The 26,635-nt window shown below is 40.5% G+C and overlaps 1 protein-coding gene across 2 annotated transcripts in view; it reads right to left on the bottom strand.

Annotated features, from left to right (window-relative positions):
• MAP3K7 (mitogen-activated protein kinase kinase kinase 7) overlaps positions 1-5,745 on the bottom strand; it is an 82,819-nt gene extending 77,074 nt beyond the window's left edge. Inside the window, exon 1 of one of the 2 annotated variants that reach the window (XM_075554762.1) lies at positions 5,408-5,745. In XM_075554762.1, coding sequence (XP_075410877.1) covers positions 5,408-5,527 — 120 coding nt within the window. In that variant the 5' untranslated portion in view covers positions 5,528-5,745. The remainder of the gene's footprint in view (positions 1-5,407) is intronic. The other variant, XM_075554763.1, reaches the window with a different exon arrangement.
• Between the last annotated feature and the right edge of the window lie 20,890 nt (positions 5,746-26,635).

The following is a 26,635-nucleotide window of genomic DNA, read 5'->3' as shown; positions in this document are numbered from 1 at the left end:
AAAATGATATGCAAAAGAGAGCTTTACTTCTGATAGAAAAATGGCCAATTTAAAAAATATTTGCTTCTACATTTATGAGTGTTTTCATTCATTTTCTTACACATACGATGCACATATGTTTAGTTCCCTTACATATAACCTTATTTTCAGTCCTGCCCCCAATTGGTTAGCCTTCTTGGTTGGGGTCTACAACTTGAGTCTCTAATTAACCTACAGCCATTGGGTTGACTGCCTCAGTGACCCTGTGGGCAAGAGCAAAGTTGCCAGACAGGCTCTCAGAGGCTGTAGTCCTTCTGCAGTGGAGTGGCTGCTGGTTTCCAACCACAGCTTATTTGGTTAGCGGTCAGGTCAGCCAGGTGCTTGGCCCACTGCACCACCAAGGCACCCGCTTAAATCCCTAGAAAAGGAAAATGTAAATAAAACTTAATTGGAAATAATACAAAAATCATGGGTGGTGGTGTATAGACTATATCCATATGATTTATTTTGAACAATATAGAAACCAAGACCAAAATCTGTTTCCTGCCCCCCTTTTAAAAAAATATAAATAATTCATTTAAAAACTAATTTCCTTAGGATAGGGACTATTCAAATTGTCTGTCCAAATCAGGTTATTTAAAAACCAGCAAACAAAAACAACAACAAAATCCACAATTAAACTGAAGGTGACACGTGGCCCTGTGCCCTTAACTTAGTAATTCTTCTGATTATCCCCAATTTAGGCTATTTTTGGTAGAGTGAGTCTGGCTGTCAGTTTGGTTAGGCGCTGGTCTGTGGACTAAGTGAATAGGCCCTCACTGCGCTGCCAGTGCACCAGCCAAGCGCTCTGGGACAGGACAGAACACGCATGGATCTTACATTTATTAGTTAGGACTTGGGGCCTCCAACTATTTCAGAACTTCAATATCTATTAATAAACTGTGGCAGAGAACTGCCATCTGCTGACAAGACAGATTTGATAACATAAAAGTAAAGCTTTGGTAATTTGAAGTTTCTTTTTCATTTTTCATGTAGGCCATTAAAGCTTGCCATAGATAGGTGACTAATAGACCTTTCTTTAAAATAATATGCTCACATTATCTTTTAAGCTACACATGTGTAATATAAAAGTTATGTTCATGACTACTTCTTAATTGTAATAAAAAATCCAGATTACTGAAACTAAATCTCACCTGGATGAGTTTACTAGCAATTCTGAATATCCAAAGTGAAATACTAACCAATCTATGGACCCCAAGTTAATTCAGTCCCATATAGATTCTCTTCTATATGTTGACCATGTATTTATCACCTAAGCCAACGAAGTAGTTATCACTGACAAAGTCTTTATCTGTGTTATTCTTGGCCTCTAGTATGAACCCATGCATGTCCAATGCAGCTTAATCCCCTTCCCAAGAAACCTCACCGCCATGGAGTCAACTCCAAGCCAAAGCAACTCTATGCAGAAATCCGGTTTAAGAGCACATTAGAATGCTGCCATATGAAATATGTGTCCATCCCCTATATTTGCGATCAAAACTGCAGTGTTTTTTTTTTTTTTTCCAAAAAGACAGCCATGCCAAACAGGGTCTTTTCGGCTGTCTACTAAAGATCCATCCATATTTTGCTAAGTTATAGCAGTAATTTACCATGAAAATAAAAAGATTTTTTGAATTACATTGGAAGGTAATGGAATCAATACTGAAATGAGAATCAGATCTGTTTTCTGCAGTAAATGCTGTCTCAATCAAATCATAAGGCCTTACTTCAACCCCTGTGGTTAATGGACACTGTTTTTTCCAGATTATGCTAGGATAACTTCATTATTCATTCAGCAAGTATTTATAGACAATTTTTGATGCTCAGTATTAGATTATTATCTGAATAAAGCACCTTACATTTTTTAGAGAGGTACAGTAAGACATGTTTAGTTTCTGGTGAGTACTGAGAAGAATAAAGAGGTGACAAAAATCTCGGTTGCTTAGGGTGGGAGTAGAAAGGTGTAAGTAAATGAGTCACCATGTAAAGTTCTAGAGGAATGTTCAACGGTAACAAAAAACCAACTATTTTAAAAGAAAGCATCTCAACTTCAACAGCATCTCAGCAGTGCAGAAAGTTCCTTGAAAACTCATGAGAAACACAAAGAAACACAAAGAAAACCCAGTATTTTTGTTTCCTCTTTCCTAGTACAAGATTTGGTTACAAAGTACTACAGAAAAAAAGCAAAGCAACATTGTACAGGCAGCAGAAAAAGTAACTGATTCAAAAGTGAGAAATCTCAAATTCAATGCCCAGTTCTAACATTTACTTAAGGAATCTGGCTCTTTGGCAAATCCAATTCTATGACCACATGTCGATATCTGTAAAATGGGGAATCTCACTCGCCCTGTCTACCCAGGGTTAGTCAGTCACCGAATACATTCCATGGCAGATCATGGTAACTGTCCTCAAAGAACTTCCAGGCTTACTCTGCAGACTTCATACATACTGGGAACAATGATCGTGATTTCATTTTATAATTGGAAGAGACCTTAAATGATCCTGTTCAACATTTACATGAGAAATCCAAGGCCCAGGAAATGCGGCGACTTGCTCAACGTTACAGAAATATATTGTGGCAGAGTCAGTGTGGAATTTAAGTTTTCTAAATACTAAGTCCAGCATTCTTTGCCGCAAACCACACAGCCTTTACCACTCCTTGAAAGCTAGCCCACAATGTGCACACTACAAAATGTATTCCAACTTTCTCTACATGCAGATCCAGAAGATAAAGCTAACCCCCCCCCCACATGAAAATACAGTTATGTACCTAAATAGATTTCTGAGTTTGACAACTTACATAATTTGACAATAGAATTGAATTTAAGAAATGTCAAACTGATACTTGGAGTCACATTATTAGAATGTAAGGATTAAAATTAGCAGATGCCTTAGAAATATTCGTGTACTAAATGACTGCCTATTTGGTCTACAGTTGGAATATTTTTGTTTCATATAGTGTCTAGTTCTTGTCATATAAAGATGATTCAATCATATTGTTTTTTGAGAATTATACAATATGTTTCCTTAATTCAAAAGGCAATAAAGCACTTTTTCTAACTGATCATCTTTTTCTGGTCTCTTAAAATGATTTTACTCAAGAAATGATATCTAACCTGAGAAAAAGGTATCACAACCCCACGGCCTATATAACACTTTTAATGTGTGCAAATGAGGAATATTATGAAAATGATGTAATAGTCTCAACCTTCAAAAAGCTGTAATTAAATCTTTTAATACAAAAATAGAGTATTAAAAAGCTAATAACAAAAAAGAATGAAAAGACATGACTGCCTAATACTGAAAGAACTTCATTAAAATAAAAATCTCTATTTTTCAGGAGCATTCTAGAGATGCTAAAAGAAGGTTGAAATATTAACTTGAAAGAGGTGGCATGGCTTTGGGAGAAGAACAACAAAATGAGAAATGTCTTAGGATTTCATTCTTCCATAAACCACAAATGTAAAAAGCTTTGGAAAGCAAATGTGCAAAAACTAAGGTTACTGTGGGAATCAAGTGAAAAAATGATCTGTGAAAGAATCTGGTCGACCAGCAAGTACAAGTTATTCTTATATAACCATTTGTAGTCTACAAGCATAGTATTTCACCACAGAGTAGACGTAAATACTTATTTAAAAACTGCAATTCTTGTAGACTGACTCACTGAATTTTTATTCTTAAAAAAGAATGTTAGCCACGAAAGTTGGATCAACTATCCACTTCTGAAAAAGGAATTTATCATAGCCTCAATAGGAAAGAAACACACACACACACACACACACACACACACACACACACACACACACACTCCCCTTTTCAAAACACTGATCTTCTTTTAGCCAGGTGACCTTAAAATAGGTTGGTATTCCTCCCTGGAATTCGAATTCTATTTCCTAGTAATATGTGTCAGGTATCTTATTGTTTTGCAAAGACTATTTAATAGGATGCCATACAAACTAATGTACACACTGCAGTATAAGCCGACCCGATTATCAGCCAAGACAGCTAATTTTATCACAAAAACGGCATTAAAAATGTGCTGGAAAACTCCGCTTATACATGAGTATATACTGTATTATCTGAGGTAGAAATTACCAGTCATATCGCACAGCTCAGGAAACGAGTTCAAACGGGTTAGTTAGAAAACCAAATTACAGAGAAAATGTGGCATTTCTGTCTGATATAGTGAAACTTTCCTCTTAATTCTAAAGACCCTGCTGTCCCCATTATGCTATCTTGTCCAAAACAAAACAAAAAAGTTGTTCTTATGAATTCTAAGTGTACAAAAAAACCCCCTCAAACAGTCAGTAATCCATTATTCTCCTAAAACATGAATAGGGGAAAATATTTACTAGGTAAATGTTAACTATCTCACTAGTTTTAACGTGGAGTTACTTAAAAGTAATTTTAGATATGTACAGTAGAGCTAACTAGTCGCAGTTTTATTATATGGGATATGCTGTACAAAGCGATCGGTACATTTTTAAAAGTAAGTATATAAAATGATATGTATGAGAAGTATATAAATAAGTATATGATAAGTATATAAAATGATAGCTACTTGACATACCCCATTTTCATCCCGTTTTTTAAAATAAAAAAATAAAACACATTCTAAAGTGTCTTTAAAACACACATACATATTGATTTACTTTGCTAAAATTCTGTCCCAAAGGCTCGTTTATGAAAGTGTAAAGCAACAATGTACTTAAGTTATTGCAGAATCAGAGGAGGATTCAGGTTTTCTAACAGCAATTTCTAATCTGTTGATACAAGCTAGTTGTCTCGGAGAGCCTTAGATACCTCATCAGGATATGCTACTTGAAACATCTTTTCATCTAAGTATGCCACCTAAATTATGCCAACTGAAGGCAGATCGTTTAACAAGACCAGTACTGCTCTGTGGAATGGGAGAAACCACCACTCACTCCCTGCGTAGGCACTATTTCCAACTTCATCTGTTATTTTAACAAGCATTTATTGAGCGCCCACTACATGCCAGGACTGAACTTTATGTCGAATACAATCTTTGACCTTTAAAAGCACCGCGTCTCAAAAGCGGAAACCCCAAGAGGGGCACGATCTTTGCTGCATTTACCATTTACAGCAAGGAGAACTGTGCACCACACTCTCACCAACTCATCCTGCGATTTGAAGCGACTCAAATGCAGATACCTGAGTCTCAAATGCAAACTCAAGAGGGTCAAAGTGAGGGAACGGAGGGGCTATTCCAGAGTAGCTGAGGGTGGACAGTACCCTCTTCTCACCCTATTTCTAAACCGTAGTGGGGACTCCCGGATCGACCCCGCCAGGGAGGCGCCTCCCGAGCCCGGATCCCGCAGAGGCGGAGGCGAGCCTGAGCCAGCGCTCGGGGCCGTGTCTCGCTCACCTCTTCAACCTCGATCTCCTTGTAGTCGATCTCTTCAAAGTTAAGGACTTGAGTAGGGGCTTCGATCATTTCACCGGCCGAAGACGACGAGGAGGAGGAGGCGGCAGAGGCTGTAGACATGATCCCTCGCGGCGCCCGGGGGGCCCGGGAAGGCCGCCACCCGGACACTGCGGGGGAGACCCGCGCCCACCCGCCTCCGCACCGACCCTCAGCCTGGAGCGGCCCGGCCCGGCCACCCGGTGCTCCGTGGCGGGGGCAGGGACGGCAGCCACAGCCGTGCCCCGGCTCCGGCTCCGCTGGGTCTTCCGCCGCCGGGCCCCGCCCACCCCACTTCCGATTCCGGTCTGCGACCGGAACCTGGGGGCGGGCCGCGGGTGGGCGGGGGCGGGTTTGAGGACTCGGAAAGAGAAAGGAGAACCGGCCGGGCGCACGGCGGGAGGCGGAGCGCAGAGGCTACCTTGACCCTGGAAAACCAACTTGGCGAAATCTGTGTTCAGGACATCCCGGCTCCGGGCGATACCGCGAGAACTGACGCGCTGACATAATTTACATGCGCGAGCGGAAGTGACGTAACCCGGACTGACCCGCAGTGAGGGTTGGCCCTGTCAGGACCCGCGGGAAAGATGAAAACTAGAGTTTCGCGTCTGTTTGGTGAACGATCTTATAGACCCACCTTATTTTCCTTTAGCAGCCGACTGCGTTGGACCGAGTTTGGGCGACGAAGCTACACTGGACCACCTTTCAGAAGCCTCGCGGCATGTGTTCGTTCATGGGAACGAAGTAGTTGCTTCTGTCACTTTAAAGCATCCCTGGAACTGCAGATCCAGTCAGCACGCTCAACCAATTACTCAAGAAGCGAAGTCAAGATTTTAGTGAACTGAAATGAACACAAACTAGTTAGACAAGGTATCTATAACTCTAATTTGTCTCGGCACGCCATGCTTCTTTCATGGTACGTTTCACAGTACAGATTATACACGGTAGGTATCCAGTGGGAAGAAAAATGAGGCTGTACTCCTGAAAAGATTTAAAGTCTTGGAAACCCAAAGGGGGCAGTTCTGCTCTGTTCTGTAGGGTTGCTGTACTGTCCGGAATCCTCTCAGGGCAGTGAGTCTGGTTTCTGAGTCTGGTTTCTGCAGACTCCTCTGCGAAGTACTTTATAACATAGAAATGATGCATGTACTTTACAGTGGATGTGACAAGTTAAATGTATCTGTGGCCGATTTCAGGACATGAGAACATAGCTTAATAAGGTAGAATAATTTCCAACCCAGAAGCTACGCCAATGTGTATACAAGGCCAGGCTATTGACCATGTTGACAGCTAACCAAAAGGTCGGTGCCTGGAGCCCACCCAGCAGCACCCCAAAAGACAGAGCTGGTGATGTGCTTCAGGACAAGTGAAAACAAAATCCTGTTGCCATGACGTAGTTCTGACTCTTGGTGACTCCGTGGCTTAAATTGTTTGAGATGGACAAACTAAAGGTGGGTTTGTCACTGACTCCGTGGTGCTTTGGTGTCGATTCCCCCTCATAATGACCCTGGACGAAGTAGAATAAAACTGCCTTTATGAGTTTCGGAGACTACAACTCGTGACAAAATTAGAAAGCTTTGTGATTGTCTTCGGAGCAGAAATTGCTGGTAGTTTGAAACTGCTCGTGTTGTGGTTTGAAGCCCAACACGTTACCAGCTACGCAATCAGAAAGCCTGGTGAAATTCTCTGCCAGGGTTACACGTCAACCCCACTGCCATGAAGTCAATTAAGACTGATAAAGACCCTTCCCTGTAGGGCAGCATAGGGTTTCCAAGGAAGCAAATCTTTAGGAGAGTAGACAGCTTCGTTTTTCTTCCTCAGAGCAGCTGGTGGATTTGAACTAATGAATGACTGTGTGGTCAGCAGCCCCATACTTAACTTCCTGTGCCACTAGGGGGGTTTTCTGTCAGGATTTATGTAAAGAGACCCCTCTAAACTTCTTCTATGCATGCACACGGGCTGTCAGAGTTGGAATGAAGGCCAAGTGCTGGGATTTTTGTTGTTCTTTACTCCCCACCACACACACACTTTGGAACACTGCATGAAGAGACTACCGATGGAAAAGTATGCATGTCAGATTCTAAGCCTCAGCAATGGAAAAGGAACAGTCTACAAAGGACAGTGATGAGAGTGGTGACCTGGTGGCACAGAGGAGAGTTGTTCAGCGAAGTAGTCAACCAAATAAAGTGTCTGTAAATAGAGAGTTAAACACAATTAGCATGACAAATACACATAGATTTTTAGATTTAGCATTCGGGATTTTATGAACTAGAAAGCACCTGTCATTTCTAATGTGTAGTTCCAGGAACACACCTGGAGCCTGGTTGTGTATAGGTTACACACTGGGCTGCTAACCATGAGGTCAGTTGCTCTACAGGAAAATGCTGGGGTTTTCTACTCCTGTAAAGAGTTACAGTCTCAGAAACACAAAGGGCCAGTTCCACCTTCTCCTCTAGGGTCACTGAGTGGGCACCACACACTGTCAGTGAGTGGAGTTTGGGCTTTGGAGTGACCCTCCAGACCCTTTGATTATTTTTGTTCATTTCCTTCATAACATTCATCAAAACATGTAGTTTGTTATATTTATTTATTGTCAGGATCATTATGGACCTGTGTATATCTGACCTTCATATTCACTTAGTAAATATTATTGAATGAATGGCTGCAGTAAAATTATGCAGTTGCTAATAATATGTTAACTCTGTATTTAGATATATCAATATGGAAAGGTACTCATACTATTTTAAAATTTAAAAAATGAAATGTTAACAGTATGGAGAATATGATCTTATTTTCATTTATATATATACATATATATATATCTCATTGGGGAACTAATGGCGATATATGTGTAGGAGCTTTCATTCCTTTAATTCATTCTATACAGTGCTCAACATTTGATGTTTTCATTGTAAGGTGTATCCAAATAAATTAATCAGAAAATAGGCCTACTTGGGAATTTCATTTTATTGCCCTAAATTAGCATAATCATTAAATATTCCAAAATTAGGCTAAAATTCTCCTTCTCGCAGATGTCTTGGATAACAGATTACACCAACTTCATCAATCATCTTCGTGGATATTTAACCACTATGATAAAATAAAATGTCCCCCTTTCAGCTTCATAAAAATGTGTATAACTGATATCGAAAATCTAGTGTATAAGGTCCTGTGCGATTAACTTTGGTATATTGTTAAGTGCTGTAACGCTGGTTCCGACTCACGGTAACCCTGTGCACAGCAGAAAGAAGCATTGCCCAGTCTTGCACCATCGTCGTCATTTTGTATCGGAGCCCAGTGTCACAGGGTCAATCCTTTCCTTTACCTCTTTCTGCTGACTCTTTAGATGACCAAGGCTGATGTCCTTTTCCAGGCACTTGCCCCTCCTTGGAACTTGTCTACAGTCCACGAGACACAGTCTCCATAGCCTTGTGCTTCTAAGGAGCTTTCCAGTTGTTCTTTCTGCATGATAGATTTATTTGTTCTGGTCTGGTAGTTCATGGGAATTACACAATACTACCTCAACACCATAATTACAGTACATCAATTTTTCTGGCATCTTTCTTATTTATTGACCTGTCACGTATGTGCACACAGGAGATTGAAACTACCATGGCTTTGACCAGGTGCACGATAGTCCTCAAAGTGACATCTTTGCCTTTTAAACTTTAAAGAAGTCTTGTGGAGCATATTTGCCTAAGGTGATACATAATCTGGTTTCTTTACTGCTGCTGCCATACAAATTGATCATGGAGCCAAGTAAAATGAAATCTATGACAACTTCAACATTTTCTCCCATGATATTTCTTGTGGGTCTCATTTTGCATAGTTTTGTTTTCTTTCTAATGAACTGTAATTCATTTTGAAAGCTATAGACTTTGATCTTTATCAGTAAGGTCTATTAACAATCTGTGCTACGCAGGTGGCACAACCTTACATACTGAAAGGAGGAGGAATTGAAGCCCTTGCTGATGAAGATCAAGGATTGCAGCCTTTAGTGTGGATTATGACCCAACATAAGGAAGATCAAAATCCTCCCAACTAGACCAATAAAGTCACATCTTGATCAATGGAGAAGAGGCTGAAGTTAAAGATTCTGGCTGGGATCTACAAGCTGTGCTCTTGGAACTGGCAGTCAGAGATCAGTTCTTTCTGGATGTGCTTTAACACCTAAACTCTAATTCAATATAGAACGATGCCGATATAAAAAGAATAACAGAGTTGGAAGCATGCGTATTAAAAAGTGTGCTCTTCACCAGCCTACCCCAACACAAATGCTGAAGACAAAGTGGGTACATAGGCAAATGCAGTGAAGAAAGCTGACGGTGTTCGACTATCAAAAGATATTGAATCTGGGGTCCTATAGGCTGGAAGATAAACAAGGGGCCATCTAACTGAGAAACAACAAAGCCCACATGGAAGAAGCACACCAGCCTATGAGAACCCACGGCATTGAAGGGATCAGGTATCAGGCATCAAAGACAATAATAATAGCATTGTGAATGAGGGGTAGTGCAGAATGGAGACCCAGGGCCCATCAGTCAGAAATTGGACATCCCATTGCAGATGGGCTGCAGGGAGGAGACGAGTCAGTCAGGGTGCAGGGTAGCAATAATGAAATATACAATTTTCCTCTAGTTCTTGAATGTTTCCTCCTCCCCATCCCCCACTATCATGATCCCAATTCTATCTTACATATCCAGATGGACCGGAAGATGTACACTGGCACAGATAGGAACTGGAAATACAGGGAATCCAGGACAGAGGAATCCCTCAGGATCAGTGGTGAGAGTGGTGATATTGGGAGGGTGGAAGGAAGAGGAAGGAGAAAGGGGGAACCGATTATTATGAGGTCCTCCCTGGTGGATGGACATTGGTTGGAGAAGTGGGTGAAGGAGATGTCAGATGGTGTAAGATATGACAAAATAATAATAATTTATAACTTATCAAAGGTTCAGGGGGAGAGAGGAGCATGGAGGGAGGGAAAAAATGAGGAACCAATACCAAGGGCTCAAGTAGAAAGCAGGTGTTTTGAGAATGATGATGGCAACATATATACGAATGTGCTGGACATAATTGATGTATGTATGGATTGTGATAGAGTTGTATTAGCCCCTAATAAAATGATTTTTAAAGAAAAGTGTGCTCTTATTTAAAATGATATGTGAAATGGTCTCAAAATGCTTCCACACCTAAGCAAAACTTTTAAAACCCCACTTCCCTCAAGTCTATGCTGATTCATAGCAACCCGATAGGACAGGGTAGAACTGCCCTGTGGCCTCTTGACACTGTATCTCTTCATAAGAATGGAAGGCCTCTTCTTTCTCCCAGGGCGAAGTGGATGGTTTCAAACTCTTAACCTAGGGATTAGCAGCTCCATGTGTAACCCACTACACTACTAGTCCCCAACCTCTATAGACAGTCACGTCTATCTTTTTAGAGAAAATCTCAAGTTCTTTATTAGATAGTTCCTTTTATCACATATATAATTCAAATGTCATGTTTTCCTTCTTCTGATAAGAAGCCATAGTCCCAGTTTATCTGAGCGTGGACACCATAATGTACTTTGGTCTAGTCATTGTACCTAACCCACATGCCAGAAACAGAGATAATATTGAGAAAGGTCTGGGTGTGTGTTTGTCTCTGGATCCCATTACCTCCAAGGCCCAGTCCACCCCCTCTGTTCTGGGATTTGAGTAGGATACCCACTAAACATTCATCTTTTTCATTTCAAGTGGTTCGAGTTGAGTTTTTGTCACTTGCAATCAAAGAATCCTGATATAGTTTGAATCTAGAGTAATGAGGGCAGGGAGCTGAAAGCATGGCTTCACCACAATTTTGAATCTACATTTCTCTTTAACCTACTCACCTATTACCATGTAGAGATAGACACTGTACATCACCATGCCATGTCTTAACTGTTGTCACCAAGAACATTGTGTCTCCACAAATTTTCAGAGTTGTATATCAAACCATTTAGCTGGCCTCCTGGAAGCCCACCCAGTGTGAGCGCCCTCCACTGCCCATCCTAATATCAGACCATTTAGTTAATGCTGGTGGTGTAATAGGTTAAGCATTGGGCTGCTCACTGAAAAGGCTGGAAGTTTGAACTTACTAGCTGCTCTGGAAAAGAAAGGTATGACTGCCTGCTTCTTTTCAGATTTATACACTTGGAAAGCCTTTGGGACATTCTTCCTCCTGCAGGGTTTTTATGAATGGGAATTGACTCAGTGGCAAGGGGTAATAACTCTAGACTTTGCGATGGTTAGATTTTATGTCACACTGGTGGTGTTTATATGGAGACAGGTAGAGTTCAATGCCTCAATCAGTTAATAGTTCCTTGGGGGTATGTAGCCTTTAGAGAAGAAACATTGAACTGTCTCTCATTCCCAACCAACCACCCCCCAGGCCCCTTCACCTTCCTGCTTGCCTGGACTTCATTTTGGCTCTCGGGTTGGCAGCTCATGTGGCCTGGCAACCCTGGGAGATGTGATGCCCTGCCCTGTTCCTGCCAACCCTGGAGCCACATGACTGTGCATGATCACATGCCTGGCCTGTGATCCCCAGCTTCTTGTTTCACATTCCTGCTCTATCCCCCGGCAGCATGTGAGTCTGAAGAAGTTTCAGAGAGCATCGACTCATGGACTTGAGTTGGACTCGCTGGGAAAATGTCTTGATATGAAGTACTTCCTTGTACATACATGGATGTCACTGGTTTTGTTTCTCTAGAAAACTCCACCTAATGCAGTCCTTGTAGAGCAAACAGTTAACATTTGCATTTCTAACCAATGGATGGATGGTGTAAGTTCCTCAGGAGGCACATTAGAGGAAAGGCCTGGCAGTCCACTTCCAAGATTGAGTCATTGAAAATTCTGTGAAGGACAGCTGTATGCTCACCCTCATGAGGTCGACATGAGTTAGAAGCAATTCAATGGCAGTTGATGCTTCATCTTCAACCCGGTCTTGAAATTTAACCCATTTATGCTTTTCAGGAAGGAGCCATGCTGACGTAATCAGTTACATGTCTACCAACCACGAAGCCAGTCGTTCAAACTGCATGTGGGGGAAAGGTAAGGTTGCTGCCGCCTTGAAGATTTACGGTCTTGTGCACCTTGAGGAGCAGTTCTACTGAATGACAGTGAGGTGCTCTTCAGGAGATGAGGGCAAGGGCTTCCAAATCCAGCCGCCACCTTTGCATGGGGGATTGACTCTACTCTCTTTAGAATGGAAATATCTGGCACCAATTTGCACAGAACCTTAATAGAAATTGACCTTTAAGGTAGCTCCATTGTAATGCCGGTTGCATTGGTGTGTAGATGAGGTGGACAAGTTCTATTTTTATTAATATGATTTTTGTTATAAGTAACAGGAAACCAAGCACCAACTAGCGTAAGTGGAAAAGGAGATATGTTGATGCCGTTAAGTAGAAAGTCAAGATCTAAGTCAGTTTCTCGTTTCATTTGATTCATAAGCTTAATTTTAGCATCAACATTGAAGTTTGCATGGCTCTTTCTGCCTTTTGTGGGATATTCCATTACTCTAGAACAGCACTTCTGAATCCGCTTTGCACACCTCTACCACCCCTTATCTGGAGCTGTTTTAGCCCTTTTGGCCCTTAATCACCCCTTAAATGGTTAATATCTCAGGAATATCGTATATCTATTTGTGTAGCTGGGCATTACATAAAACGTGTATGGTTCTTTCTTTTCAAGAAATAGTTCTCACTTTCTTGCTGATAATATCACCCCATTGGGAATGTATGTGTTACAAGTTCCTTTTTGCACTTGATGCATTATACTCCACAGCGCTACCTAAAGTACTGCTTTTGGTAGTAATCTCGAAAAAGCAGAACATTCTCTTGTGGAAAAGCTCTTGAGAACTGAGGGAGAAGTGGTGAAGTGGAAGTTTGAAGATGCAAATATCCCGTTTAAACTAGATCGAAGCCTCACAGAATCATATGGGCTTTGAGGAGAAGGAGCTGCTGATCTAACGAAACTCCGAATACCCTTAGGAGGGCAAAGTAGGGAATGGTTGCTGAGTATGCAGCCAACAAATGTTCACTGCTCTTAGGTGCCATGTGCTTGGTTCCAACTCAGACTGTGTACAATGGAACAAAACATTGCCTGCTCCCATGCAGTTCCCACAATGGCTATGTCTAAGCCTATTGTTGCAGCCACTGTCTCAATCATTTTCATTGTAGGCCTTCCTCTTTTTCTCTGAGCCTCTGCTTTAACAAGCATGATGTCCTTCTCTAGGAACTGGTCCCAATTAATAACATGTGCAAAGTACATAAGCTAAAGTCTTACCATCCTCACTTCCAAGGAGCATTCTCGTTGTACTTCCTCCCGGACAGATTCCTTTGCTTGTGTGTTGTCTTGGCAGTCTGGCACCTTCAGTCTTCCTCACCAACACCGTAATTCAAAGTGACCAGTTCTTCCTCACCAACACCGTAATTCAGTTATCAGTTCTTCCTCAGTCTTCCTTGTTCATTGTCCGGCTTTCACATGCGTATAAGGTGATTGGGAGGTAATATGCCTTGGGGTTAGGTACACCTTAGTCCTCAAAGCATATCAGCTATGACTCAGAATCAACTCCAAACAGGGAGTTATTTGTTTAGGGAACATATTAAAGAGCTCTTTTGCAGTAGATTTACCCAATGCAATACATTGTTTGATTTCTTGACTGCTGCTTCCATGGGCGCTGATTGTGGGTCCAAGTAAAATGATGTCAATCCTTTCTTTCTTTATTCTGATTTTGTCTATTGGTTCAGTTGTGAGGATCGGTATTTTCTTTTTGTTGAGTTGTGATTCATACTGAAGGCTGTAGCCTTTGGTTTTCATTGGTAAGTTCTTTCATTGAGGAAGATTGTATCATCTGTACATCACAAGTTGCTAAGGAATCTTCCTCCAAACCTGAGGTCATATTTTTTTTTCATATAATGTAACTTCTAAGTATTTGCAAGCATGGTACATTCAATATTCTGAACTAACACCACAATTCAAATGCATTTATCATTCTTTAGTCTCTCATATTCATTGCCAATTTCACATACATACAAAGTAAGTCAAATGTCTATGGCTTGGATCAGGCATATCTTAGCCATTAAAGTGACCTCTTTGTTTTTTGACACTTAAAAAATATCTTTTGTACCAGGTTTCCCCACTAAGTACATTGTTTGATTTTGATGAACTTCAGTGTTTGATTGGACATGTTTCTTAGAGAGGCAGTCAGCATTTCAATTCCGGGTGATGAACTTCAATGAGAATAAGCACATGAGTTTGAATAGTGATAATTACTGATGATCAGAAGGTGAAAGTCTAAAACAAACAGTGATAAGTTGTTGGGGGAAAGGCCTTATCGATAGAAATAACATGGGAGATCACATGGCAGATTTTGCAAGACCAATGATTTATTAATTATAAATACCTTTTTACAACATATAAATTATGATTATACACATTGTTTTAGGCTTGGTTCTCTAGAGAAGCAAAACCAGTGAAGCTTATGTATGTATATACACAGAGGAGTTTACATCAGGGACATGGCTCACTCAGTTGTAGAAGCAGACAGGTTCCAAGTCTGTGGGGCAGATGCCAGGCTAGAGGCTTCATGGAACTGCAGGAGTTGATAAGCCCAAGACTAGCAAATCAGATGGCAGCATTCTGGCTGCAGAGGTGAATGAATTCAAGGTCAACAGGTAAGATGACCAGCTGCTGATGACTTCCAGGATTAGCAGGCAATATAGTAGGCCACTAGCTCAAGTTCAATAAGCAGAGGTCAGATGCAGGATCCAGATCGAGCAAAAAAACCAAACAAGCAAACTTTTCCACAGTGTCCACTTGTATTGGAAGCAGGCCACACTCCCCAAGGATTACATTGCATTAGATCACATTTTGGGGGATTATTTCATTTTAACTGCCAAACAATTGAGTATTCTGGACGAGCCAATTTGACATAAAAACCTTAATTATCACATGCATGCACCTGGCAGGATAAAACACACAGAAATCAGCAAACCTCATCTGTGGAAAACTATGATGGAGAGGCTCAACATCATCAGTTAGAACAAGGTCAGCAAGTGACTGAGGAACAAGCTATCAATTCATGTGCACTTTCAAGTTGAAGATGAAAAAAAATAAAGACAAATCCCCAAGAGGCAAAGTTAGGCCGTAAGGAATTTGGAGATCATCTTAAGATTAGATTCAAACATTGAAAACTAATGACTGAATACCATATGAGTTATAGAATTACACCAATGTTATAATACATGAATAAAACCAAAGGTCATTTAAAATATAATTTTAAGCCCAAAATAAATGTCAGAATTTCAGGAGAGACTGAAATGTGTTTCTGAAGGTAGAGTAGCTAAAACAGATGAAAGAAGATAAAACAGAAGAACTGAGCAATAAATTTCAAAGAATGGTTCAAGAAGACCAAGTAAAGTATTAGGTAAAAGGTGGAAACAATCCAAGTGTCCATCAACAGATGAACTGCTAAATAAAATATTGAATATATATAAATAAATGAATATATAAAGTATTAAGCTATGAAGAAAAATGAAGTTCTGATACATAATACCACAAGGTTGAACTTTGCAAACATTATGCTAAGCTATATCCTAAAGAGAAAATATTGTATGACCTCAGATAGATGAAGTATCTTATTGTTAGGTGCCATCAAGTCAATTCCAACTTATAGTAGCCGTATGTACAACAGATACCCTGCCCGTACTGTGCCATCCTCCCAATTGTTCTTATGTTTGAGCCCATTGTTGCAGCCACTGTGTCAGTCCATCTCCTTGAGGGCCTTCCTCTCTTGTGGCTCCGCCACTTTATCCAGAATGATGGGTCCAGGGACTGGTCTTTCCTGACACCATGTCCAAAGTACAGAAGATAAAGTCTTACCATCCTAGCCTCTAGGGAGCATCCTGGCTGTACTTCTTCCAAGACAGATTTGTTGGTTCTTTTTGACAGTTCATGGTACTTTCAATATGCTTTGCAAACACCCATAATTCAAACACATGGATTCTTCTTCAATTTTCCTTATTTAATGCCCAACTTCACAGGCATGTGAGGCAATTGAAAACACCATGGCTTGGGTTAAGTGTACCTTACTCCTCAAAGTAACATTTTTTATTTTCAACACTTTAAAGAGGTCTTGTACATCAAATTTCCCTGATGTGATGCTTCTTTTGATCTCTTGATTGGTGTTTCCATTAGAATTGACTATGGATCCAAGTAAGATGAAGTCCTTGACCTGAAGTAGCGAAGAATAGGTAGATCCATTGAGAAAGAAGATGCGTAGTTACCAGGCGCTGGGAGAGTATGTGAAATAAGAGGAGGGAAGGATGGGGAGGCACAGAGATGATGATGTGTCAATTGCGATTGTAATTTTTTTGTGCTTTCTCTTCAAAACATAGGTTTTAAAATTATAATGGTTGAAATTCTTATTCTGATCCTACCACATACATTAAATAAATTATTTAAGCTTTCAACTTTAGTTTACTGCCTAATACTTTGTGATAGTTGGTTTGCTTTTTTAAAAATCACCTTGGTGGGGCCAAGATTCTCAGTGGCTTAGCCGTTGAGGCCTCCCCCATGATGGGACTTAAGGGCAGCCACGCCATAATGGGCATGTGCTGTGAGCAGTTTGTCAGCCCTGGCAGATGCATGAGTCAGGGAAAGCCTCCAGCTTAGCATCTGACCAACAGGCTCGAACCAACGGAACTTATCCTGCTTCTACAACTGTGTGAGTCACTTTCTTTACATCCATAGATAAATGTCACTCAGCTTGGTTCTCTGGAGAACTCAACCTAACACATTCTTACTGCAATAGTTTGGGTGAAGGGTAAAAGAGAGACTGACTCATTGATCTATATAAATCGAATGCCATTGAGTTCAATCCACTCCTGGTGTGCCCATGCGTATCAGATGTACTGTTCTCTGGAGTTTTCCATAGCTAGTTTTTCAGAAGTAGATTGCCAGATTTTGCTTCTGAGACACCTCTGAGTGGACTCAAGCAGCCACCTTTTCACTAGCAGTGGACCTTGTTAACTGTTTGCATCATCAAGGACACCCAGAAAATAACTAGTTTCCCCGATTTTCTTTTCCTGAGGGGTGATAATTAAGAAAAAAGAGATTCATCACCTCTACCAGTAAACCCTGTTATCCCAGGACAGTTTAGTTGCTGATTGGTATAAATTTGGAAGGAGAAGAGGAGTGGGACTCATGCTGCAGTTTTCCTATGTACAGTACTCACCTTAGCCTGGGCTGGAGGAGTCTCTTCTCTGAGCTTCACACTTTAACATATAGTTTTCTGGTTCACCTCTAGCATGTCCCTTCTCATAAGAAGAGTGAGCTCCAGGCACTCGGGGCCCTGAAATGCTCAACTACATGTCCCCAAAGCTACCAGCACAAGTCTCTCTTATGGGCTTATCCACAGGATGAGTCCAGAGATAGCTCTTTGTGTATGTTTGTGTGTGAGTGTTGGTGTTGAATGGACCTTGAATGGGTAGTTTGGGGTGTTCATAAGTGGGTATGTAAGGCCCCTTGCAGTGAAGGATGGAGTCTGGGATAAGAGGAGAGAGTGGCAGGTCAGGGTCTGGAGGTTAAACTTGCTCATATTATCACAGAGTGCTGCATGCATATTATCAAGGTAGGAGATATACTATAGCCCATTTATCTTAATTTATGTGGACCTTCCTTGGTAGTCTAGCTGTGGGCCCCATAAGTCTTAGGAGAAAGCTAGCTTGGACGTGTACTAGAACTGTTCCTTTTTATTAAGGACTTATTGGTAAGGGAGTGTGGGCTTTTCCTTTTTCAGATTTCCCCTGGATGACACTTAACACTCAGGTCTCAGCTCCGTTGCCTCTTGCTCAGAGTCAGTGACATGACACCTCCCCTTATAATTCTTCATTCCTTCCCTGTATACCCCCTCGTTACCCAGTTATGATTCATGCATAGATATTATCTAATTCCATTATTGGCTCTCTGGCTGGTTTTCTGAGCTCCTACTCTTCTCCCAGACAGTTGGGAGACAGGGTTTGGAGCGGTTCAGGGAGGAGGTGGTTGGAGCACAGAAAATATGCAAACTAACTATGGATAGTCTTGAGAAGAATGGGAATTCAAGAACACTTGTACTCACGCAGAACTTACACTTAGATCAAGAGGCATTTGTGCTAACAAAGTATGGTTTAAAATCAGGAGAGGTGTGAGTCAGGGTTGTATTTTCTCACCATATTCAATCTGCATGCTGAACAAAAAATCAGAGAAGCTGAATTAAATGAAGAATATAGTATCAAGATTGGAGGAAGGATTATTAATAATCTGCAATATGTAGAGGACACAACTTTGCTTGTGGAAAGTGAGGAGCACTTAAAGCACTTGTTGATGAAGATCAAGGATTGCAGCCTTCAGTATGGATTACAACTCAATGTAAAGAAGACCTAAATCCTCACAACTAGACCAATAGGTAACACCATGATAAATGGAGAAAAGATTGAAGCTGTCAAAGATTTTATCTTGCTTGGGTCACAATCAATATTTATGGAAACTACAGTCAAGAGATCAAATGAAGCATTGTATTAGGTAAATCAGCAGCACAAGACTTTTAAAAAATCATTTTATTGGGGGCTTGTACAATTCTTATCACAATCCAGACATCCATCCATTGCGTCATGCGCATTTGTACATTTGTTGCCATCATTTTCAAAACATTTGCTTTCTACTTGAGCACTTGATATCAGCTCTTCATTTTTCACCCTCCCTCCCCACTCTTCCTTCCTCATGATCCATTGATAATTTAGAAATTATTCTTATTTTGTCATATCTTATACTGTCCGACGTCTCCCTTCACCCACTTTTCAGTTGTGCATCCCCCAGGGAGGAGGTTATATGTAGATCCTTGTAATTGGCTCCCCCTTTTTACCCCACCTTCCCTCCACCCTCCAGGTACTGCTACTCTTATCACTGGTCCAGAAGGGGGTCATCTGTCCTGGATTCCCTGTGTTTCGGTTCCTATGTGTACCAATGTACATCCTCTGTTCTAGCCAGATTTGTATGGTAGAATTGGGATCATGATAGTGTGGGGAGGAAGCATCTAAGAATTAGAGGAAAATTGTGTGTTTCATCATTGATATCCTGTACCCTGACTGGCTAGTCTCCTCTCTGCGACCCTTCAGTAAGAGGGTATCCAGTTGACGACAGATGAGCTTTGGGTCTCCACTCTGCACTCATCCTCATTTAAAATAATATGACTTTTTTTGTTGTTTTTTGATGCCTGATACCTGATCCCTTCTACACCTCATGATCACATGGCTGGTGCTCTTCTTCCATGTGGGTTTTTAAAAGTATTGAATAGCAAAGATGTTACTTTGAAGACTAAGGTGCATCTGACCCAAGCCATGGTATTTTCACTTGCCTCACGTGCATGTGAAGGTTGGGCATTGAATAAGGAAACGTGAAGAAAAATCGGTGCATTTGAATGATGGTTTTTGAAGAATATTGAAAGTACCATGGACTTCCAAAAGAACAAACAAGTCTGTTTTAGAAGAAATCCAGCCAGAATTCTCCTGAAAAGCAAGGATGATGAGACGTTGTTTCATGTACTTTGGACATGTTATAGGAGAGACCAGCCCTTGGAGAAGGACAATGTACTAGTTAAGTAATGGGGCAGGGGAAAAGGGGGAGGCCCTTGATAAGATGCAGATGGATTAACACAGTGGCTGCAACATTGGGCTCAAATGTAAGAACAACTGTGAGGATGGCTCAGGCCCAATAGGTGTTTGGTTGTGTTTTATTGTTTTATTCTGTGATACGATATGGAATGGCACCTAATAACAGCAATAGCACCCCTCTCCCCAACTTGATCATTGGATATCATTTTTTTCTGTGGAAGGGGTAGGATCCCTGCTTACATAGTGGCTAAGCCTTGCGCTACGAGTCACAAGATCAGCCATTAAAAGATGGTTTTCTACTCCTGTAAAGAGTTACAATCTCGGAAACTCACAAAGGCAGTTCTACATGTCCCTAAAATCACTCTGATTTGGAATCTACTGGATGGTAGTGAGATTTTTTTGTTCATTTGTTTTCTTTTGAACTTTTGGAAAGGGATATTAACCTGATTTGTTCACCACTGTCGCTTCAGATTTTAGAACAATGCCTGAAACATAATAGTTTTAAATCATAAAAGAAAACACACATTTCTAAGTAAGCAGTGTGTAATTTTGGATAAAAGGCATGGGCTAGCCAAATATTTGCTGTGTAAGAACATTGGAGTAAGATTTAATGACTAGTTAAAGTGATGTTTAATTAGCTTAGCAATTTTTTGTAATGGAGATTTCTTAAGTATTTGTGATGGAAATTTCTTAAGTATTTCTTAAGCTCTGTTACCCTGGTCAATTAAAATGTCTCTTCAATTTTAATAAGTTTGGGACACTTTCTATTACTAAAGGATTCCTGGTAGTGCTGTCTGCTAAGTATTGGACTACGAATCACAAGGTTGGTGGTTCAAACTCAAAAGCTGCTTCTCTGAAGAAAGATGAGGCTGTCTGCTCCTGTAAAGAACTACAGCCTCATAAATCTCATCAGGGTCGCTGTGAGCCAGGATCTACTCAAAGACAGTTGGTTTGGTTTGGAAGCCCGAATTCAGCTGCTAGCTATAACATTAGCAGTTAGCTGCTGGAAACAACCAGCTGCTCCAACTGAGAAAGAGGAGGCTTTCCATGCCCACAAAGACTGGCAGTCTTGCAAACCCACAGGGGCAGTTAGACCCTGCCTCAGAGCGTCACTAGGAATTGGAATAGACTCACGGCATAGTTTCATTTGGGGTTAGAGAGTAAATTTGGTTGCTCTTCTTTCCAAATACCCACTGTTAATTAAATTTTATCTGAATTGTTGGCTAAAATTGAAGAATAAATTTCATTGTGACATAATAATGGCCTTCAGAAAATAACAGATTATTTTCACCGAAAAAAACAAATCAAGTCTGACAGAATAGAGAGATTTTTATTTACAGAGCTTGTGAGGCAAGCTTCCACCCCGCGCTACACCTCAGCATCAGTTTTTTAAAGCAGAAACGTCATCCCTGATGAGCGTGCCCCAGAACTAAAAGTCATCTTCACAGAGATGGTGCTATTCGCTACAAAAGCGCATTCATTAAGTGTTTTATCTCACAGACTAATATGTCAAATCAGTGTTCTGAGATAATCATTCGCAGAAGAAATTCCAGAAGCAGTCTGGCTTCATTTACGGGGCTAAGTAAGGGTGTTTCATTTCACACAGCCTGGGGGAATCACAAATTAAAACTTTCCACAGAAATGGATGCCATCTACTATTCATTATTTCAACAAACAAACCACTCCACTCTGCTGAAGTTGCAATCAGGGTAAAGGATAAGTAGCACTTGAAAACTGCAATGCTGAGAGGGTCTATTTTGCATTCTTATTCGAAAGCAGTCCATTTCACACCGTCCTCCAAGTCCCCAGCACCCCACAGAGCTGCTCTCGGTGGCGCAAAGCTCCATTAGGTAAATAGAGGCTCTATCGTTAGAAGCCATCTCAGGGAATTCAAAGTGCTCAGAGAGGGAAATTTGGTACTATCAAGATTAAGGTATTAATGAAAAGTTCTGTTAAATTTCTGTTGGGATGCTAATTAATCTTGTAAAAATTGTTAATCAATTCAATTATGTAACACATTTAAAGTTTAACACATGGTCCAGGTAAAGTAACTGGGTCTTTTGATGATGCCCAAAGGCATTCAGAAACTTCCCGGGATACTGGCACTCCTTGGGTTACGAATGAACTAGACCTGTGCCTTAGTGTTCTTTCAGTGCAGTTTGCATGTAAATGGGAGCAAGGGCTTATTGTTCTTATCAAGCCCTATAAAAAAGTTCCTTGTACTTTAGGTGAAAGTTTACATTGAAAATTAGTTTTCTAGTTAATAGTTGATGTACAGTTTGCTTGGTAACTGAGGTTGCAACGCCCAGCAATTTCCCTGTTTTCTTCCCATTTCCACCATTAATCCATTTCTCTCTCCCCAGATCCTTCTGTCTCCTCTGTCTCTTTGAGCAAATGATGCTTTATTGATTTCAGAGAGGTGCTTGTTCTGAGCGGCATGTCTTTAGTTTATGGTGTCACGTGCCCGCGGAAGTGTCTTCAGATTCAAATGAAAAGATTCTCTCAGGATAATAATCTCAGTGATGCCTCTAGTCTGTCCTTTTTGTGTTTCTGTTTGTGGGGTTTGTTTTACTTTGAATTTCATTTTGCGTTTTTTACCCATTCTCTCGGGGATCTTGTGCTCTTAGTCGCAGTACCTTTACTGTTAGTGCATGCCAAGACTCAAATCCTATCCCATGATTTAAAAGCTGGACAGCAGCAAGTGGAAGAGTTTGTGATGAAGATTTTGCTTTGAATAGGGGTTGTTTCCACCATTTCTAAGCCAGGAGAAATGTACCTGTCAGTAAAGGGCAAATGCAAATCATCCTAAATCAGACATGTGTGAGTGAGGACTGCCTTTAATCTAAATGGAGAACCATCCCCAAGTGGTGCTTTAGTCTGATTCTCAATATTCACTAGTTTTATCACATTTGATAAACTTGGAGGATGTGTGTATGTGGATATTGAGTTTTTAGATATTTAAGTATTAGAAAAATTCAAGCAGTAGAATTGCGACAACTATATCTTAATAGACTCCTACCCTAAGGACCAAACAGTATCTCAGACTGGATTATTAAACTCATGCTGATAGTTTAGCCTAAATTGCTAGGTGATAAATCATAAATATTTAATATTTGGAACTCCCTTTACCATGCTAACTGTAGGTATTGAGTTACATGTGAATATATAGCCTTATCAGTACTAAATTGGTCATGTTGACAGGAATTTGAATCATATTAATTTTGTCTAAAATGTAAATATAAATCCATCTGTACATCTTTTAAAGATTAAATGAACTAATATATACAAAAATAATATGTATAGTACAGTGTCTAGAAAATACTTGTTCAAACACATAGCACGAACTGATAACGAAAGCTCCCCACAACCTATAGCTCAGGCATTGAGTATTATCCCAGGAGATTATGATCCAATAGGTCTACGATGTGACTGGTTGGTGCTAGGTTCTATTTTCAGTTGGAGTTGAAAAACATTAAATTTACATTTAGATGACTGGGCTTGTTTTACTAAAGAATTTCAAGAATTCACTATGAAGCACTAACTACTATTGATTGGATTTACATCTTCACTTCATTTTCCTTTTGGTTGAAAGAATAAAGTGAGTGCCAGTGACTTTGTTGTGATTTAAATGTATTCTTCAGACTAAGGCACCTTGGTGGCATAGTAATTATGGGAACGTTCCTCTGCTAGCTGCAAGGTCCTCATCACTTCGAAACCACCAGCCTCTCAGCGGGAGAAAGGAGGGACTATCTACTCTCTTAAAAAAATGGAGCCTCAGAAACCCACAGTTCTGCCCTAACCTATGGGGTAACTGGTTGGCATTGACTAGATGCCAGTGAGAAACTTCAAATATTTCCAGTAAGGTCCCTTGGGACCATCTTCTTCGTGGGGACACTCTGATTTGGGCTGTTATAATCTTTTTATTTTATGAGTAACTCAATTTTAACAGTTCACACAAAGGATAACTATGCTAGACAGGGTTCTCTAGTGAAACAAAACCAGGACACTAATAATTATATATATTATATATTTATATATATAATAATTATATATAAAACATATATATTATATATGTTATATAATTATATATATAATAATTATATATAAAACATAGGAAATAAACAGTTAATTAATAAAGTTAATATTCTATAAAGCAGTACAAGTGGCTCAGTGCAACTCACTCCCGTGAGACAGTCTTTCAAGTCTTGAGACCTGCTGGGTAGTCCTCGTGGAGCAATTCAGGATATCCGGCCACAGGAAGAAACAGCATGCAGGTCACCAACAGTCAGCCCGATGACAGGGTCCGACAGTCCCCAGCTCAAGAGCTGTCCATTGCAGTCGGGTGGCGAAGCAGGTATTAAACGAACCTCAAGTTACAGCAACACAGTCTGTGGGTTAGGTATACCACAGGTAGTATAGCGTGGAAATGGAGGCACAGAACAAGCAAAGCAGCCACACATTGATCCAATGATCAAAGAGCAAGAGAGAGAGGTGAAGTGCACTGAGCCATTTATCTCTCCGCCCTTCAATTAATCTCACATGTGTTCATTGGCCAGTTGGCACAACAACCCTACCTATCACAATAACTAAAACTTTTAACAATTGATATATATTTGTCAAAACCACTGTGACCATATGAACTAAAAAACAAACAGTGTATATGAGTCTTTCTGGGTGACGAGCTGGAGATGGGCAACTGGGAGCCCAGTTAGGCAAGGTGCGGTAGTGGATGGAAAAAAGAGGATTTTTAGAAGTTGTATTTGAAAGGTATTGATATAGTTAATGCCCTAGAAAAATGTTTTATACACTTGGTCTGAGCATTGTTGGAAAGATAGCAACTACCTTTGTAACAATAAGAAAGCATTTACTTTTAATGGTAAGTCCCTAAGGTTCCCTGGTGGTATAGTGGTTAACTGCAGGGGCAGCAATTCAAATCTATCAGTGCCTTGCTCCATGGGAGAGATCTGAGACAGTCTACTTCCATGGAAATTATATCCTCAGAAACATTTATAAGGGAAGTTCTACTCTGACCTCCGGGGGGCACTATACATTGGATTTAGATTGATACCAATGGGTAGGGAGTTTCTAAAAGGTTGTGTGAATACTTTGTGCTCAATTTTTAATCTAGAGGTTGGTGCTTTGAATTCACCCAGAAGTCAAAAGAAAAGGCTTGGCCATCTGCTTCCATAAAGATCATAGACAAGAAAACCCTATGGAACACATGAGGTTGTCATAAGTCATGCTTGACAAGAACAACAACACGGGAAGGCTCTGTGTGGAGCAAACAATTCTTAACTGTGCTTAACTGCTAACCCAAAGGTTGGAGACACTAGTCCAGGAAGAGGTGCCTTGGAAGAAAGGTCTGGCAATAAACTTCTGACAAATCAGCCATTGAACACCCACATGAGCGTCATCATGGCTTAGAAGAGATTTGGTGTTGTGCTAGGTTGGGTTCTTTAGAGAAGCAAAACCAATCGAATACATACATACATATATATATATATATATATATATATATATATATATATACACACACACACACACACACACACACACACACATATATATCTCTCAAGAATATGCCTCATACAGTTGTAGAACTGGGTTAGTGCACAATAGCTTTGAGAAGAATTGGAATTCCAGAACCTTTCATTGTCCTCCTCCAGAACTTGTACATTGATCAAGAGGCAGTTTTGGGAACAGAACAAGGGAATACTGCATTGTTTACTATCAGCAACGGTGTGTGTCAGGGTTGTATCCTCTCACCATACCTATTCAATCTGCATGCTGAGCAAACAATCAGAGAAGCTAAATTATATGAAGAAGAATGTCGCATCAGGATTGAAGGAAGTCTTATTAACAACCTGTAAGATACAGAGGCCATAATCTTGTTTGCTGCAAATGAGGAGGGCTGGAAGCCTTTACTGATGATGATCAAGGAGTGCAGCCTTCAATATGGATCGCAACTCAATGTAAAGAAGACTCACCCCTCATAACTGGACCAATAGGTAACATCATGATAAATAGAGAAAATATTAAGTTTGTCAAGGATTTTGTCTTGCTATAATCTACAATCAATACTTATGGAAGCAGCAGTCAAGAGATCACACAATACCTTGCACTGGGTAAATCTGCTGCACAAGACTTCTTTAAGGTGTTGAATAGCAAGGATGTTACTATGAAGCTTAATGTGCACCTGACCGAAGTTATGGTATTTTCAATTGCCTCATATGCATGTGAAAGTGGATATTGAATAAAGAAGACCGAGGAAGAACCTATTGCATTTGAATGGTGGGACTGGAGAAGAATATTGAAAGTACCATGGACTGCTAAAAGGATAAACCGCTCTGTCTTGGAAGAAGTATGACCATAGTGCTTCTTAGAAGCGAGGATGGGAAGACTTTGTCTTACAAACTTTGGGCATGCTGTCAGGGAAGATCAGGCCTGGTGAAGAACATCATGTTTGGTAAAGTGGAGGGGCCACGAAGGAGGGGAGAAGGTCTTCAAGGATGAATTGCCAC

Source organism: Tenrec ecaudatus, chromosome 7 (genome assembly GCF_050624435.1).
Source record: "Tenrec ecaudatus isolate mTenEca1 chromosome 7, mTenEca1.hap1, whole genome shotgun sequence".
Taxonomy (NCBI): domain Eukaryota; kingdom Metazoa; phylum Chordata; class Mammalia; order Afrosoricida; family Tenrecidae; genus Tenrec; species Tenrec ecaudatus.
The sequence above is the reverse complement of the archived record's forward strand: the minus strand, read 5'-3'. Positions and strand labels throughout refer to the sequence as shown.